The 15,604-nt window shown below is 30.1% G+C and overlaps 1 protein-coding gene across 6 annotated transcripts; it reads right to left on the bottom strand.

The window, feature by feature from the left end:
- Positions 1-2,332: 2,332 nt before the first annotated feature.
- LOC114267412 (uncharacterized) lies at positions 2,333-8,179 on the bottom strand. Of its 6 annotated transcripts, none has more exons than XM_028208441.2 (9): positions 7,827-8,179; positions 7,262-7,290; positions 6,812-7,067; positions 4,979-5,050; positions 4,764-4,831; positions 4,496-4,646; positions 3,923-4,003; positions 3,734-3,823; positions 2,333-2,717 (listed from the first exon to the last, which is right to left on the bottom strand). In XM_028208441.2, the coding sequence occupies exons 3-9, from the start codon at positions 7,064-7,066 to the stop codon at positions 2,628-2,630; spliced, it is 807 nt and encodes a 268-aa protein (XP_028064242.1). In that variant the 5' UTR covers position 7,067; positions 7,262-7,290; positions 7,827-8,179; the 3' UTR covers positions 2,333-2,627. The 6 variants fall into 6 exon arrangements, with proteins under 6 accessions (XP_028064242.1, XP_028064243.1, XP_028064244.1 ...); XM_028208442.2 differs by having other exon boundaries at positions 7,196-7,290; positions 7,827-8,171; XM_028208443.2 differs by having other exon boundaries at positions 6,812-7,196; positions 7,827-8,171.
- Between the last annotated feature and the right edge of the window lie 7,425 nt (positions 8,180-15,604).

Below are 15,604 nucleotides of genomic sequence, written 5' to 3'. Positions count from 1 at the left end.
TTGCTTAAAATATGAATTGACCCATGTGGTTTGAAAAATTACAATTACCTCCTTGTTAGAATTTTTTATTTAACATAATTAATTGAAAAAGTGAAATTTCAAACTGTTCACCAATACAATAATAAAATTATCTGAATTATTAATTAAGATAAAATTTTAACATTATTAAAAATTATTAATTAATTTGATGATTTATTAATAAAAAGACCTATTTGTTATAAAATTACAAATCTTAAGAGGCATAATGTAATTTTTAAAATTAAAAGAATAATTTATAATTTAAATAAATCTCAAAAGCTACATTTATAATTTACCCTAAATAAAGTAATAGTCAACTGCTGAACCAGAGTCAAAAGTGTTCACTGTCTATATTTGGAGAAAGTATTAGCAGCCACATGAGCCAAAAAATTAAATCACAAAGGATACTTATTAATTATAATATTAAAAAAATTTATAAAAATATTTTACATAAATTTTTACAATGAATTCAAGAAATATATATATATATATATATATATTATTTGTAACTAATATATCATGAATAATATAAAAATAAAAAGTCATAGATATAAGTTTTAAAATAAAGTATATAATGATAAAATAATTTTTTATATACGAAGTTTCAATAAAAATTTAATATAATAGTAAGACTACATCATCATTGACATATGATATCACCAATCAATAGTAAAGAAACACATAGAGAATGAATCGCACATGTCAAATATAACTAACAATTCAATAAATTTCATATCTTCATTAAGATTAATTATATTTATATATCAATAATGATAGACATTACCATTGTATTGAAATTTTCATAGATAATAATATGACTTATCGTAATATCTTTATTTTCAATAAAAAACAACCATTATTATTCTCATAATTTTAAAAATATCATTAACACTTCTCTCTAAATAATATTTTATAACTTTTTATTTAAAATATTTTCTTTATATTTGTAAAAAAAAAAAGATTATTCCAAAACCTAAGGACACGTGACCCCCCCGGACCCTCTATATCTCCGCCACTACACATGATGCAACTAACGTCTCACTCTTATTAATTAGATTTATTTATTTATAAATCTTAATTAATAAATTTATTATTATAAATTTATTTATAAAAATTAAAAAAATAATAAATTTATCAATAAATTTTAAAAGTAAAACTTATTGATAATTTATCTTTTCTATTGATTAGACCTAATAGCAGGGCTATGTTAAAGTATTATCAATTCATCAAACCATTTACCAATCAAATACTGTTCAAATACCGACTGGCCTAGGATACAATGCATGATGACTTTCCTCCATGGCATTGCAAACAATCTCATCATGGACAATGCCTATAAAAATGAATAATATTAGGGATATCAAAATTTTCACTAAATAAATGATTAAATATCTCACATGAGTGTAGAAGCCGCAATTTGGTGAAAACTTCATAACTTTCAAAAGTTTCAAAATGTGATCATGAGTTGAGGTCAAGTATAGATTGATTTATTACGATGCATATGATTAAGTTGCTAAATATAGTGGTACGAGATAAGTATAGCTTGATTTATTATGACGCATATGATCGAGTCACTAAATAGAATAGTAGATTTTTTTAAAGCTTGAAAACTTTGACTGGTTTTAAAATATCAAGTTTAGCTTGTTTATAAAACAAATTTGCCTTGAAAATAAACTCGAGTAGCTTTGTTCATTTTGACTCATTTTCAACTACATTGTATCGTATATTTTGAGGGTTTGCACTACAAAAGTTGCCTTCAAAAATTAGAAGGCAAGGAAAAGAAAGTATTGCTGCAGGCAAATTTCAATCAATTCACAGACAGAAAAAATGCCACCTATGGGAAGGAGAATGGATCGTCGGTCGCCCTTCCCCGTCGCCCTTTCCTGTCGCCCCCAAAACGACGACATTTTGAGGGCGAATTTTCAAAAAAGAAAAACGCAGAAGAGGGAGGAAGGAGAGGAAGAGGGAGGGAGGAGGAGGGAGGGAGGAGGAGGGGAAGGGCCGGACTGGAGGGGGCCATAAATACAGGGGACGAGGACGAGGAGGTGGAGACGGGTCGGAGGCAGAGGCGACGGCGGTCGCAGGTGCTGCGACGAAGTGGAGCTGCTGCGACCTGCGACGGCGGCTATGACGGCGGCGAGGGACGAGGACGGCGAGCTCGCAGCCTCCTCCCTCCCTCCTCCCTCTCCCTCTTCCTCTCCTTCCTCCCTCTTCTCTGCGTTTTTTTTTTTGAAAATTTGCCCCCAAAACGACGTCGTTTTGGGGGCGACAGGGGAAGGCGACGGGTGATCCGGATTCCTATGGGAAGAGAAGAAACTGCCAATATGTTATTTATATTCTCATGTTTGCAGGAAGCTGCAAATCCAGGCCTATTTTGTTTGTTTGTTTTTTTGCAAGTGATACTGTTATTTACAGTGAAGCATACCCTACTGTACAGATCTTACAACTCATAGCATTTCATGAAGCAAGACTACATATGTTCCATGGATGCCACAGCAACGTTACTTCATCACCATCTGGAGACTAGACCTTTACGATCACTCCTATTTTTTTGCATCTAATAGAAGACTACAAGTTGCACTGCTGTTTTCAACTCTTTCTTGCAGAAATTACTGTATATGAATGAGATGTAGCTGAGGCTGCAGTTGCGGCAGTTCATATTCTTCGTCCGACGCGAAAAGAGAGACATTACGGGCTTCCTAGCACACAGAAAAAATGAAAAACCAACGAATTCAAAATGAAATATATTACAGATCATGGGACCGACTTATTGCAAGTTCACTTAAATACCTGTCTAAATAATTAGAACTAGAAAACCATAAACTACATTTCATGCAGGTCCTCTTGATCTATTGGCCGCACACTAAATCCTCTCAGTGCACTTTTTTTCTCAAGAGATTAGGGCTAGTTTGGGAATTGTTTATTTTATTAACTTTTTGACTTTTTACAAAAAGATGTGCAGATAAGTAAAAAGTGTGATATGACAACTTCTTGTGATTTCTTGGCTAAAATAGCCTATTGAACCTACAATGTTAATAATACCCTCCTTCAACAACTTTCAAACCCTAACTAATCATTTCTCCTCCACCGTCAGTTAGCTACCCAACGCCACTACCGGCCTCCTCCCCCTTACCACTACAACCCCTCCCCCCACCCTCTTGTGCTATTACCCCTTTCCTCAACTTTCCCGACCACCCCAACTCCTCCACCATCCACTATCACCCTCGAACACCAGATATGTTCAATGATAGTTTTATGAAAAAACACTTTGGGTTTGATAGTTGATATTTGAACAAACATTATTGGTTTAGTAGTTGATATCTGACTAGCAGCGATTGGTAGTACGAACAGTGGTGGGGTTCGTGATGGTGGTGTCCGAGATGTTGGGTGAGGAAGATGGGTTGGTGACCAGTTATTGGGGATGTGGCTAGAGTGGTGGCCAGCAGTCGTAATGGTTCGGAGATCAGGATTAGGAATGGAGAAAATAAGGGTCATATGGAAATTTTACAGTAGGATAAAATTGTAATAAAAAAAAAAACTGCCGAAGTGTGTGAACTTAGAGAAATAGAAGCTCCCCATATATTCCTGTCAATTTTCAATTTTAAGAAGAGTCTTTAGACCGGTATTTACTGCAGACGTGCAGCGAGGGTTTGAAACCAACTTAACCTAATTATCCGAACAAATAATTTGCAACTTGACATGGTACTGAACTGACCTGTTGGTGTTGCCTACGTTGGATACAAGTAACTGCTTTAACCATGATGTAGATTGGCAAAAGGATCCCGACGGTTCTCAAAATCAGTAACTGCAAAAATGAAACAGGTATATACTTTCTTAGATATCAATATGCTGAAATATCATCATAATTCTTTCTGCAAAATTAAAATGTCGTTGCCATCCTCACCATGAACAACGTAATTGTGTAATCTCCGGCTCCACCGATTATGATCGGTAGAGTAAGGCGTAAAACCAGAAGAACCATGAACTGCATTTGAAAATGAGAAAGGATTAACTTGAGAGGATGATAATATCTAAATACTAGGAAGAAATATCAGTCTTTATGCTTCTAGAATGCTTAAAATTGACATGCTCCGAAGATTTATTCCTCAAGAACTACAGAAGGATTTGAAAGAGAATTTAACTCAAGTAATGTAAACGCTCAAAAATAAATTTAGCATCAAAATAACTAAATTTAGGATTAAGGATCATGGCAAGCCTCACCTCTATTTATACAAGTAGTTCATCGTTTTCATTTTATTTTATTTCTTGATTAATTCCAAAGGCAAAGATTATTTTATTTACCAAACATATGCAAATCCAATCCGGATCTTAGAAGGCCCAATTGAACATAATTTTAGTTACAACTTTAGTCATTGGCTAATTTACTGAGGATCATCTTGATTATTACTTTTATTATATCTTCGCCTTCGGACAAGCACACACAAATGAGAGAGAGAGAGAGAGAGAGAGAGATTACAATTATAGCAACCACACGACAACATGTCAGGCTTCTTGAAGTGGGAGCTGAAAAGTCATCAAAGTTGGGATCCAGAAAGCTGCGATCAGCAGCAACCATAGCTAAAAATTGAGGATTATACATATCTCTTCTCAAAACCTCCCAACTTTCCCTGAAGTTCATTGGAACACTTGTCAATGAGAAGAGAGAAGAATCCAAAAACCAAAGCAGCAAAAAATTTAAAAATCTCAGTTTATCAAAATTGTATAAAGAGAAGTAAAGAAAATACCTGAAGTTCATTGGAATATTGCCATAATGAAACAGAGGAGGTGGTGCTGTGTAACCTGGCTTGAATTGCTGCAATTTTTCATTCAAACAAATACGAAACTAGTAACCGTCTCAGATTAATAATGGATAGTATTACTTAACAAATATCATCGCATACCAAATAATTTAAAAGCATTGAAAAATCAAAAGCACATATATAAGAAATCAATAGCAGACCTGGTGGCAAATCTCACACATAATGTCACCCTTCTCGTCGCACCATCTTTGGACACATTTGCGGTGGGCATACTGCGAAAGTGAAGAAAATGTTAAGCGACTACTGATAAAGATGGAAGCATCTGAAACCACTATAAAGAAACATAGCATTCAGAAAAAAAAAGAAAGGATGAAAAGATCAAAATGTAATTAGTGGGCTAAGACTTCCATACTCAATGATCATAGTCTAAGAAGCACGGACACTTCTAAGAAGGTGACATCCGTGTCATGTCCGTATTGGACACCGATACTTTTTGGACACTTCCCCGACACGTGTCCAACACTTTTCAAAACGTGTCATTTTTAATTTTTTTTAAAGACCTAGACATTTGAAGGACACACATGTCTATCGCTTAAACACACATATCTATCGATTAAACACAGATGAAACTAATTATAAATTTGAACAAAATAACTTAAGATGTAATAATAAAACAAAAATTATATAAATTTATTGGAATTTGTGTCATATTGCATTTTTTATTATATTTGAATGCTATATTCATATATATAACAAAGAATAAATATATAAAATTATATATTTCATACGTGTCTCCCACATGTCGTGTCGTGTCGTGTCGTATCCTATATTTTTTGAAAATTGACGTGTCGGCGTGTCCGTGTCGTGTCACGTCGCGTCGCATTGCGTGTCCGTATCCATGCTTCTTAGATCATAGTTCAAAAACTAACTTCAAAAGACTGCTATCGTAATTGGAGATTTTCTCACACCAAAATGTCTACAGCGGGCTGAGACTTTCATACTCAATGATCATAGTTCTTGTTACATGATTTTATACGAAATTTGATACTCAGGATTACTATTAGTTACTTGATCACTATATGAAAAGTTGTATACAACCCTACTGAGACTGCATCTCCAATCCCGCAAACATGTGTTACCCAGATTTCAAGAACTAGTGGTTAATAATAAGAAGTACAATTCCACACAAATTTCCCCGTGTTAACAGGACCTGCTTACCATACAACTTACTTAAATATTAGAGTTAAAGGAACTCCAAGGAGAAGTAGGCAGTCTGTGTCATTGGAGAAAGAAAAGAAAGGTTCATTGAGAAAGTATTTCAAGAAATTACAGTTCCCTCCACAATTACATTCACACTAACATTTTTTTTTTTGAAAAAGTATATGAATTGAAACTTCATCCTATATTCCTATATTCCCCTCCGAATGATCAACATTGCAATCAGTTATGGAATCAATAGGTTATCAAATCGCTCATTTGGAAAAATGGAAAGCCTTCTTATTGGACGATCATGATACTTACCAAAAATGTAAATTCTTGATCAGCAAAGTAACAATATCACCGTTTTGGTTCAATAAGATACCAAAGTGGATGATAGACTCATTCCAATTTGCACACAATCAGACTACAAGAGCTATGTGCATTCTAGAACAAAGATTGCAGCCAAAATGGATAATCCAATTGTACAATTGTAAAACCTCAAGAATGAAAATATGCATCGACCAGAAAAATTGGAAATGTAAGGATGAACTTGAGGTTTGAATTTCATGCATGAAACTAAACTGGGAATATGGAATTGAGGAACTGTAACAAATAAACCAAAGCAGATAATCACTTCGAGACAGGAAGCAAAACAATGCACCTATAAGAACATAAAAATTGAATGTTATGGTAGAAGTATATTGAACTGTTCCATCAATTTGACAAGTTTTGCAAACACTCTACAAGTAATTGACACGAAACTAATACTAAACCAAAATTTTCATCAACAATTTGGTATTTTACTCAAATGATTAGAGGCTAAAGAAACTGACCTTTAAAGTGCCACAGCATGAACAAGGAATCTCCATATTCGAATCTTCATCCTCATCGTGGCAAATTCTACACAAAACCAATTTCCTCGGTGATGATCCACTATCAGCATCCATCCTATGAGAAGAAAAACCATTCATCGTATCTTCACTTGCCGATGGAATGTCATGCTGCAACTGTTTTTTGCTCTCAATAGCGGCTTCAAGGGTGGATTCAGTGAGCAACCGATCCACCAGAAGCTCAAAATGATCCCCCATCCTTCAAATTACACAACTAATTGTTTGCATTAAAAAAGAAATGCAAAGAAAAATAATAATCAAGCCAACCCTTATCCGATCCCTTCTCTTTTGCTAAGAATGTGGGTAATCAAATCCCAATAAACTTACCCTGCATTTACATACAATAGTAATTTAGATGAAGAAACCAAGAAAGCAAAATAAAAGAAGGGTCACCTCTTTCAAAGCCAAAAATAGTGAGACATCTGCAATAGAAATGATAAAAGTCATCAAATGAAAGAAAAAGAAGTTTAGAACATCAAAAACAAAAATGTCAAAAAGCAAATCACATAAAAATAGGGGCAGGGAAACCTAATAATGGAGATGGAGGTATGTGTAAAAGTCAAAAAGCAACAATTAAGCTGCATCAAAACCAACACAGAAACAAAATTGGAGATATAAAGCAGACCAATTAGAAAAATAAATGCTAAAAGTGAAGGAATCTTTAACATGAGAGCACAAAAGTGCAGAGGACAAAAAACAAAAAAGAAAGAACAAAAGAAACATGAGAAAACAAAAATGGAACAAAGGTTACAAAGCCCAGATCAGGACAGAGAGAGGAAAACAAAAGTTGAAAAGCAAAACCCACATACAGATATGATTCAATGAAAAAACCCAGATTGTAAAAAGCAGAAATGAGCTTGAAAAATCAATGAGAAGCCATAAGAGGGAAAATTAACATGAAACCAATCACACACACAGAGAGAGAGAAAGAGAGAGAGAGAGAGAGAGAGAAGCTTACAAGAATGGGATTAGGATGTCTAAAACAGAAGGAAACCATTCTGTATTGTTTTTGTTTTTGTTGTTTTTGATTTCATTCTTTGTTCCTTCTCAAATCTGAAGATTGGGGTTTTCTTTCTTTAATGTTTCTGTTTTCGAAAGAAGCAAGAGATAGAGTGTTGTCATCATCGGTGGTGGTACACCATTCCAAGCCAATCCACCCACTATTCTATATTCTCCTTCTCTCTTTTCTGTTTTCTCTCTCTCCTCTCTGTGGGAGTGAAAAGTGAGAGGCGGAAAGCTGAGGGACCTCGGAGATTCTAATTGCAAATCCCCCATGACTGTTTCACTGGTTCTTCCCTTCCCCAAAGCTGTGTTTGGATGCTCCATTTTATTTATTTATTTATCTTGGGTTAAATTATATTTAAAATAAAATAAAATAATAAACCATTTTTTTTATTTTATCAATTTAAATCTTAATATTTTAATTTAAATAGATACTAATAAAAATTTATAATTTATTTATGTATATTTTCTCCTTTATTTTTTTAGGGGCGTGAAAGGATAAAAACTTAAGAATTAAGAAATAAAATTTTAATTTTTTTTAAAAAATAATAATTTAAAACAAAATTTTATCATTTTTCTCCACATGCATACCGAATAATGGGGTGTTGAAAAAAATCAATTGAACCAATATCTCAAACGTAACCGAGAGGATTGTTTGGTTCTGATTTAAATTAAGTAATAATCATTAATTCTTGTTAAATTCTTAAATTAAGAATCGAATAATTTGTTTGGTTTGTGTTTCCCAAAAATTTTTGAGAAAAATTCTCTACAAATAAGTTTTCAAAAGTAATCAAACCAAACAAATTTTTTCGAATTTTTTTTCCAAAACTTGTTTGGTTTACAAGTTTTCCATACAAATCTCTCTCTCATACACATCAAATCAATCACTTTTTTCAAAACTCTCTCTCAAAATAATTTTCCAAAACATCTTTTGAAAAAAATCAAACCAAACAACTTTTCGTACTTTTTATCTCTAAAACTCATCTCCCAAACTCAAACCAAACATACCTGCCTCTTAGGCCTAATTTTTTTTTTTTTCAAATAAAGTTCTTACTTTTGTCTTATGTTACTCAATAAATTATTTTTTGAGTTTTGTTAACACATGATTCATGGTATTTTATTGGGAAAAAATATGATTTATTATTTTTTTTTTCATTTACTGCTGATGATTTTGTATTTCTTTTAATTGTTATGACGATGGCATTTATCAAAGAATTATTATTGATTATTTCAATTTCAATTTTCCATAATACTTACATTATTTTGGATGATTAGAAAATGACATATGATTAAATGAGCATCAATTATTATTGTTCTTTGCATGTGTACGCCAAGATTTATTCAATTAGAATTTAAGGTGAGTTTGGCATAGATTTTAGAAATATAAAAAAAAATAAAATATATCTTTAGTGATTTTTTTTTTAAAAATTATGTCAATTTTTTTTTTTAGCATTTCAGGTCCATTTTATATAATTAATTTAAAAAGTAAAAAATAAAAATATTGCCACAAAAAAAGATTATTTCAAAAGTTTTTTCCAATATTTTAAAAAAATTGTACTTTTCTCATCCATCTAGTAGAATAGAACCCTAAAGGTTAAAGTTTGTTGATTTTTTATAAATAAAAAAACTTCCTTAAAGATAAAATTCAAAACAAAAAAACAATCCAACAAGTTAATTTGAAGCTAGAAGAGACTTGTAGATGAGGCGCAAAAAACCCAGTCTCCTTAACAATTTAATAATCAAGGGATTTTTTTTTTTTTTTTGATGAAATCCTCTCTTTTGGGCCTTTTTATTAGGATAAAGAATAGCTCAATTAATTTTTTTTCAAAAAATCTATGAGTAGGAAATGTCTACTTTAATAAAGATATTTTATAATTTTTATTTTTTTTTATCACAATATTATCCTTCTATATATACGTATCATACATCTGAAATATTTGAAATCTGAGTTGAAGATCTCGCAGGAACGAAATCGATGAAGACGATCTCCAAATCTAAAGATCTCGCAGCCAAAGATCTCTCACTTGGTTAACAATAGACGATCTCGCCGCCAACGATCAACACTCTCAATTGAACGAGAGTTTCATTGAGATTTGTGATTATTGATCGAGTTTTAGAAGTTTTTCTTTTCAATTAAATATGTTGATTTGTTGATTAATTTATTTTGTTTTTGTTTGTTTTTTTTTTTGATTTATTTTTGTTGTTTTTTTATCTAATTTCATTGACAGAACTAGAGTAAAATTTTACTCTGGTTCTATTGCTTTGTATTTTGTTTGAGAGAATTAGAGTAAAATTTTACCCTGGTGTTAGAATGACAGTAAAATCTTACTGCCAAGAGGTGGTCATTGCCAAACACTTCAGCCGCCACAAACACTGCCTTCGCTTTTTTACTTTTGTGCAAAGTAACATTTTACTTTTAGCTTCAGAGTCTAACATTTTACTCGTTTTTCAGAGTAAAATTTTATTTTTATACAGAGTAAAATTTTACGTTTGTGTAGAGTCTAACATTTTACTAGTTTTTCAGAGTAAAATTTTACTTTTATACAGAGTAAAATTTTACTTTTAATTTCAGAGTGTAACATTTTACTCTTAGTCAGAGTAAAACTTTATTTTTATACAGAATAAAATTTTACTTTTAAATTCAGGGGGTAACATTTTACTCTTAGATTCATAGTGTAACATTTTATTTTTATTTCAGAGTAAAATTTTAATTTTATGCAGAGTAAAATTTTACTTTTACATTCATGTCTCAAGTTGTATTGGTAACACACTGTATGAGTTGTCAAATCTTGGGCAAACCTAATACTAAAAAATAACTCTAAAATATAGTACAATGTTACACTAAATCATAGTAAAATTTTATCAACACAAATTGACTTTTGGACTTGTGGTGGCAGTAAAATTTTACTTTGATAGTGATAATAAAATTGTACTTTGATAGTGACAGTAAAATTTTACTTTGATTGATAGTAAATTTTTACTGTTAATTGTTTCATATTTCTCCACTTATATAGAAGGACATTTCAGTCAATTCATGACATTTTTTTAATTGAGGAGCTTTTGGAGTCATTGTTTAATTCCGTGGGCTTTACACAAAATAGGCCCAATGGGAGGGACTTTTCACCAAAAATCCCTTTAAGCAATTGGGCAATACAATAATATTGATTTTTGTTTGGGCTTCTAGAGCAGGGTGGGCCGAGTTTGAAACCAATACTTGACGGTCTGCCTGACAAGGCAAGCCATGATGGCTCAAGGGCCATGGGCTCACTAAAGCCTACTTTTTAACCACGACTGTCAGAAATTTTATGAGGGGCTAATATTATAATAAGTATTTTAAGACTATTAGTTGTACAAAACTTATAGATATTTAAATTCATCATGTAAGACTAATCCGTAATTTATTCAAATTTTTATTAAACTTTCTGAAATACATGTGTTATTATTATCAATGAATATTCTTAGCTAATAAAAAACTCACAACACACATTTGTCTCTCAATTATTACCTAACAAAAGTGAATTAGCACCACTAATAACATTTTTTTGTTAAATGATTAGTTTAGAATATCACATAGGTAATGCCACATAATACTCTAGAACTACTTAAAATAGTGACGTAATATATGTATTAATCTTTTGAATTAACCAATGCTCATCAATCTAAGATGGGGTTTCAAAAAATAAAAATAAAAATCTAAATTAGAGGGCATATGGAGAGGGAAAAACTCCACCTTAAATGATTCCCAAAGTATATTGTTTTAGCAATAGCCCTTTTCATATTTATATTTTGCTTGAGCTTCAAATTTTCTTTAGTTACACTCTCTCCATCCGAAATTATTTGCTTGGCATGGAAATCAAGAACTTAAAAATAATGTATTTTTATATCTAAATTTTTAAATTTTTTTACAAATTAAAATTACTCAATGAGGTCTTTTAATTGGTGAAAAAAAATTAAAAATTTTAATATTTTTAAGTTTTTATTATTAAAAATTTTATTTTTGCGTAACAGACAAATAATTTAAAACCTAGATATATTATTTTTTTAGTTAGGTCATTTGTCCAATATATGACAAAAGATATGCATGGATGGACGTGCTATATATTTTTTTTTTTTTTGTTTTTTTATGATTGGAATGTGCTATAAGCATTCTTAATGGTCTCCTTATTCACACTTTTGTTCTCTTTTAAGAAATCAAATACAAAAGAATTTCTTTCAACCGTCTCCTTATTTAACTCCCTATCAAGGGAGAGAACTTTCACTCCCTATAATTAAAAATATATATAGTTTACTCTCTTATTCTTTTTCTTTTTTTCAAATGGTGGAGGAGAGAGAATAAAGTTTAGGAAAAAAAATTATAAAAAATAATTAAGAAGAAATATTTTTTAAATATTTTAAATATATAAAGAAAAAAATGAGAAGTATTGTTGGAGATGATACTTAAAAAAGTGGTTCCTTAATAAGAAAGACATTTTTTAATTAAAATTTGAAAAAACATGAAAAAAGATTGTTGGAGATGCTCTTAGATACGCAAGTTAAGAAAAAGACAAGTGATTATGCAAGGAATATAAAATTCACATCATTAAATTGTACATAATGGAGCCAATTAAATGTATCTTAATTTGTTAGTATTCATAGGCTATGTTTAGCATGAATTTTTTGGATTAAAATAATCATAAAAAGATAAAATAAGTTAAAAAGTCAATAAGATAAAATGTCACATCCAAATCCTAATTATTTCATTTTTTTTTTACAAAATTCAAAAAAATCATCTCAAACGAGACTTTATAGTCTTAGGCTAAAAAAATTTAAGAATCAACCCATATCCCAAACGAAAGTATATTATTTTCACCACAAATGGACTCCATGTAGTAATTAATATATTCCTTCTTGATAAATATATATAATTTAATTATGTTTATATAATTTTTTTTATATGGACATAAAACTCCAAAACTCTCTCTTCGTACATATGAAGAGTCATGCCACCATTTATCATCTTTCACACTAGTATGTGACTTTCGTAATGGAAATTTCCTACTTATGTTATATTTGAAATTTAAGTGTCCTTTTTAAGCTTTCGTTTGAGAAGTGAATTCATATTTTGGATTTTTAATTATTTTAATTTGGGGTTAAAAAGTCTCATTTTGAATAGATTTTTTAACTTTTATGAAAAATAAATAAAATGATTATGATTTGAATATGATATTTTGTCTTGACTTTTAGCTTATTTTGTCTTTTTATAACTAAAATAATCTGAAACCAAAGTATTTCAAATCACTATTTTTCATATCACTTTTAATTTTATTTTTTGATAAAATATGGACATAAAACTCCGAAACTCTCTCTTCATACATAAGAAGAGCAATGTCACCATTTATCATCTTTCACACTAGTATGTGACTTTCATAATGGAAATTTCTTACTTGAGTTATGTTTGAAATTTAAATTTGTAAAGTGCCTTTTTGATGAACCTTATTTTGTTTGAACTCAAAAAATAGTCTAAATTGGATATTAAAAACATAGTATAAAATAAATTTCAACAGCAATTTTTTTTTTTAAATGACACTATTAGCATTTTTATTATTTTATTTGTTTATTTTGTTTAGTGTGTGTTGCTTTACTTACTATAAAATTTTGTATCACATCAAAAGGTTAAGAAAGTTTTAAATTCACCCTTGAATGATGATGTGAATGCTTTTAACCATATTCATTTAACCAACATGTACTATAGATTGTTTGTTATTATGCTTAATGAATCAGTTCTCATGATTCATGAACTAAGAAAAAATTCAACTTTTACACCTCCCAACGAAACAAAACAATACTAAAAAATATATTCACAGTTATCTACAGTTTATTTAAGCGAATTAAAAAGTATTAATTATGTTAGTTTGTCAATTACTGATCTCCTTCTAATAATTTAAATTATTTATCTTGGTTATTAATATTTATAGATCACTAATAAAAATGAAAACAGAAACAAATAATCTAACATATTTGTCGTTAGATAACACCCACATCCAACCAAAAGAAAAAAAACAAAACAAAACAAAAGAGAGTCCTCAATTTTCGAATTTCTTTCAATCCTTATCACTTCATCATATCATTTTCTTTTAATTTAACCCCTGTGAGTTGAAATAAAGCATATCCATATCCATCATATCTGTATTTTCCATTTGACTCTTCTCTCTAAAACAACTAGAATTTATCCATATTAAATTTTGAAAAAAATGAATTAGAGTGCTGCTATTAGAACTTTATCAATTATTTTGAATTTTCTATTTTTTTAATCCCCACTTATAAATTCTAAAATTTTAAATTTTCCTTTTTCTCCCAAATAATACCAAAATTATCATTGTTAAAACATTCTACCCATTCAATTGAATCCACACCCACATATTCCAAAAAGCCTCTCTCTCAAAAACCCTAACAAAACCCACGAATGTTATTATTACTTCATCTCCACATACTTGTTCATGACTTGAGAAAATAAATGTTCGGTTATCGGTTCCCGAACAAATAAATAATGTTTAGGTTTGTGTTCCCGAATTTCGGTCATATGTTCGAAAGTTCAGTCCTAAAAAATGATGAACAGTTTTTATTATTATTGTTATTTTTTTTCCAAGAAACTTACCTTTATAAGGTCAATCTCCTTTGAGCTAAGAACACTATCAAGTTATAAACCTCCTCTGAGTTTTTATTGTTCTAAACCTCTTGTCTTATGGAGTTGTAGTTGCTGAAAAAATTTCCACTTAAAAAATATAGGTAATTAAATGGTTGTCACCATTACTGTTGGAATATTCTCATCAAAAGATTTTCAAGGTTTTGAGGGTAAGTATGTTTTGAAGGTGAGATTTGAAAAAGATAGATGGATGGTGAAATATGTGGATACTCTTATAAATCTTAACTCATGATGTAGTGGGTGTGTGGACTTAATTGTAAGATGGGATATCTCAAAATTATTGATATTTTTTTTAGTAATTTCAGTTAAGGTTATTATTATAATAAAAAAGAGTTAAAAAATGAGAGGTCCAAAATAATAGATGGAGTGCTAATAGCAGTACTCATAAATTATTCAAAGATGGGTTCGTTTGGTTTGTATTTCTGAAAAAATTTTGGGAAATTTTCTCTACAAATAAGTTTTTAAAAGTAATCAAACCAAACAAATTTTCCCAAAAAAATTTCTCAAAATTTGTAAACCAAACAAGTTTTCCAAACAAATCTCTCTCTCACACACATCAAATCAATCACTTTTTCCAAAACTCTCTCTCAAAATAATTTTCCAAAACATCTTTTGAAAAAAACCAAACCAAACAACTTTTCATACTTTTTATCTCTAAAACACATCTCTCAAACACAAACCAAACAACTTTTCGTATTTTTCGTACTTATGTTTTAATCCAATTTTACCCTCCATATAAATATTCAACCTAAAAATTAACCTAATCATTAGAAAAAAGAACATGTGTCAAAATTATTCAGTGGGTTTGGTTTCAGTTTTTTGAATTTAATTTTCTGAAAATTGAGTTTTTTGTTTTTCGTATTTTTTATTTTTAGTAAATATTTTTAAAATTTTAAGCATTTTTTTTATTTTTTTAGATGCACCTTACTTAGATGTATTTAAAAAGTAAAATATTTGTGAAAAAATATTTCAAAAAATTAATAAATATACAAAAATATAAAAAAATGTACTGAATTTTTGTATTTTTGGTATTTAGTGAATTTTTAAAAGAT

The sequence above is a fragment of the Camellia sinensis genome, chromosome 4, assembly GCF_055761805.1.
Source record: "Camellia sinensis isolate YWXY chromosome 4, ASM5576180v1, whole genome shotgun sequence".
NCBI lineage: Eukaryota > Viridiplantae > Streptophyta > Magnoliopsida > Ericales > Theaceae > Camellia > Camellia sinensis.
This window is presented reverse-complemented; position numbering and strand designations above follow the sequence as displayed.

Coding starts and splice junctions, on each gene's coding strand:
- LOC114267412 (XM_028208441.2), bottom strand. CDS start 7,066: ATGGGGGATCATTTTGAGCTTCTGGTGGATCGGTTGCTCACTGAATCC. Junction 4,832..4,978: donor TGTGTGAGATTTGCCACCAG/GTCTGCTATTGA, acceptor GAAAAATTGCAG/CAATTCAAGCCAGGTTACAC. Junction 2,718..3,733: donor AACGTAGGCAACACCAACAG/GTCAGTTCAGTA, acceptor TCTGTGTGCTAG/GAAGCCCGTAATGTCTCTCT.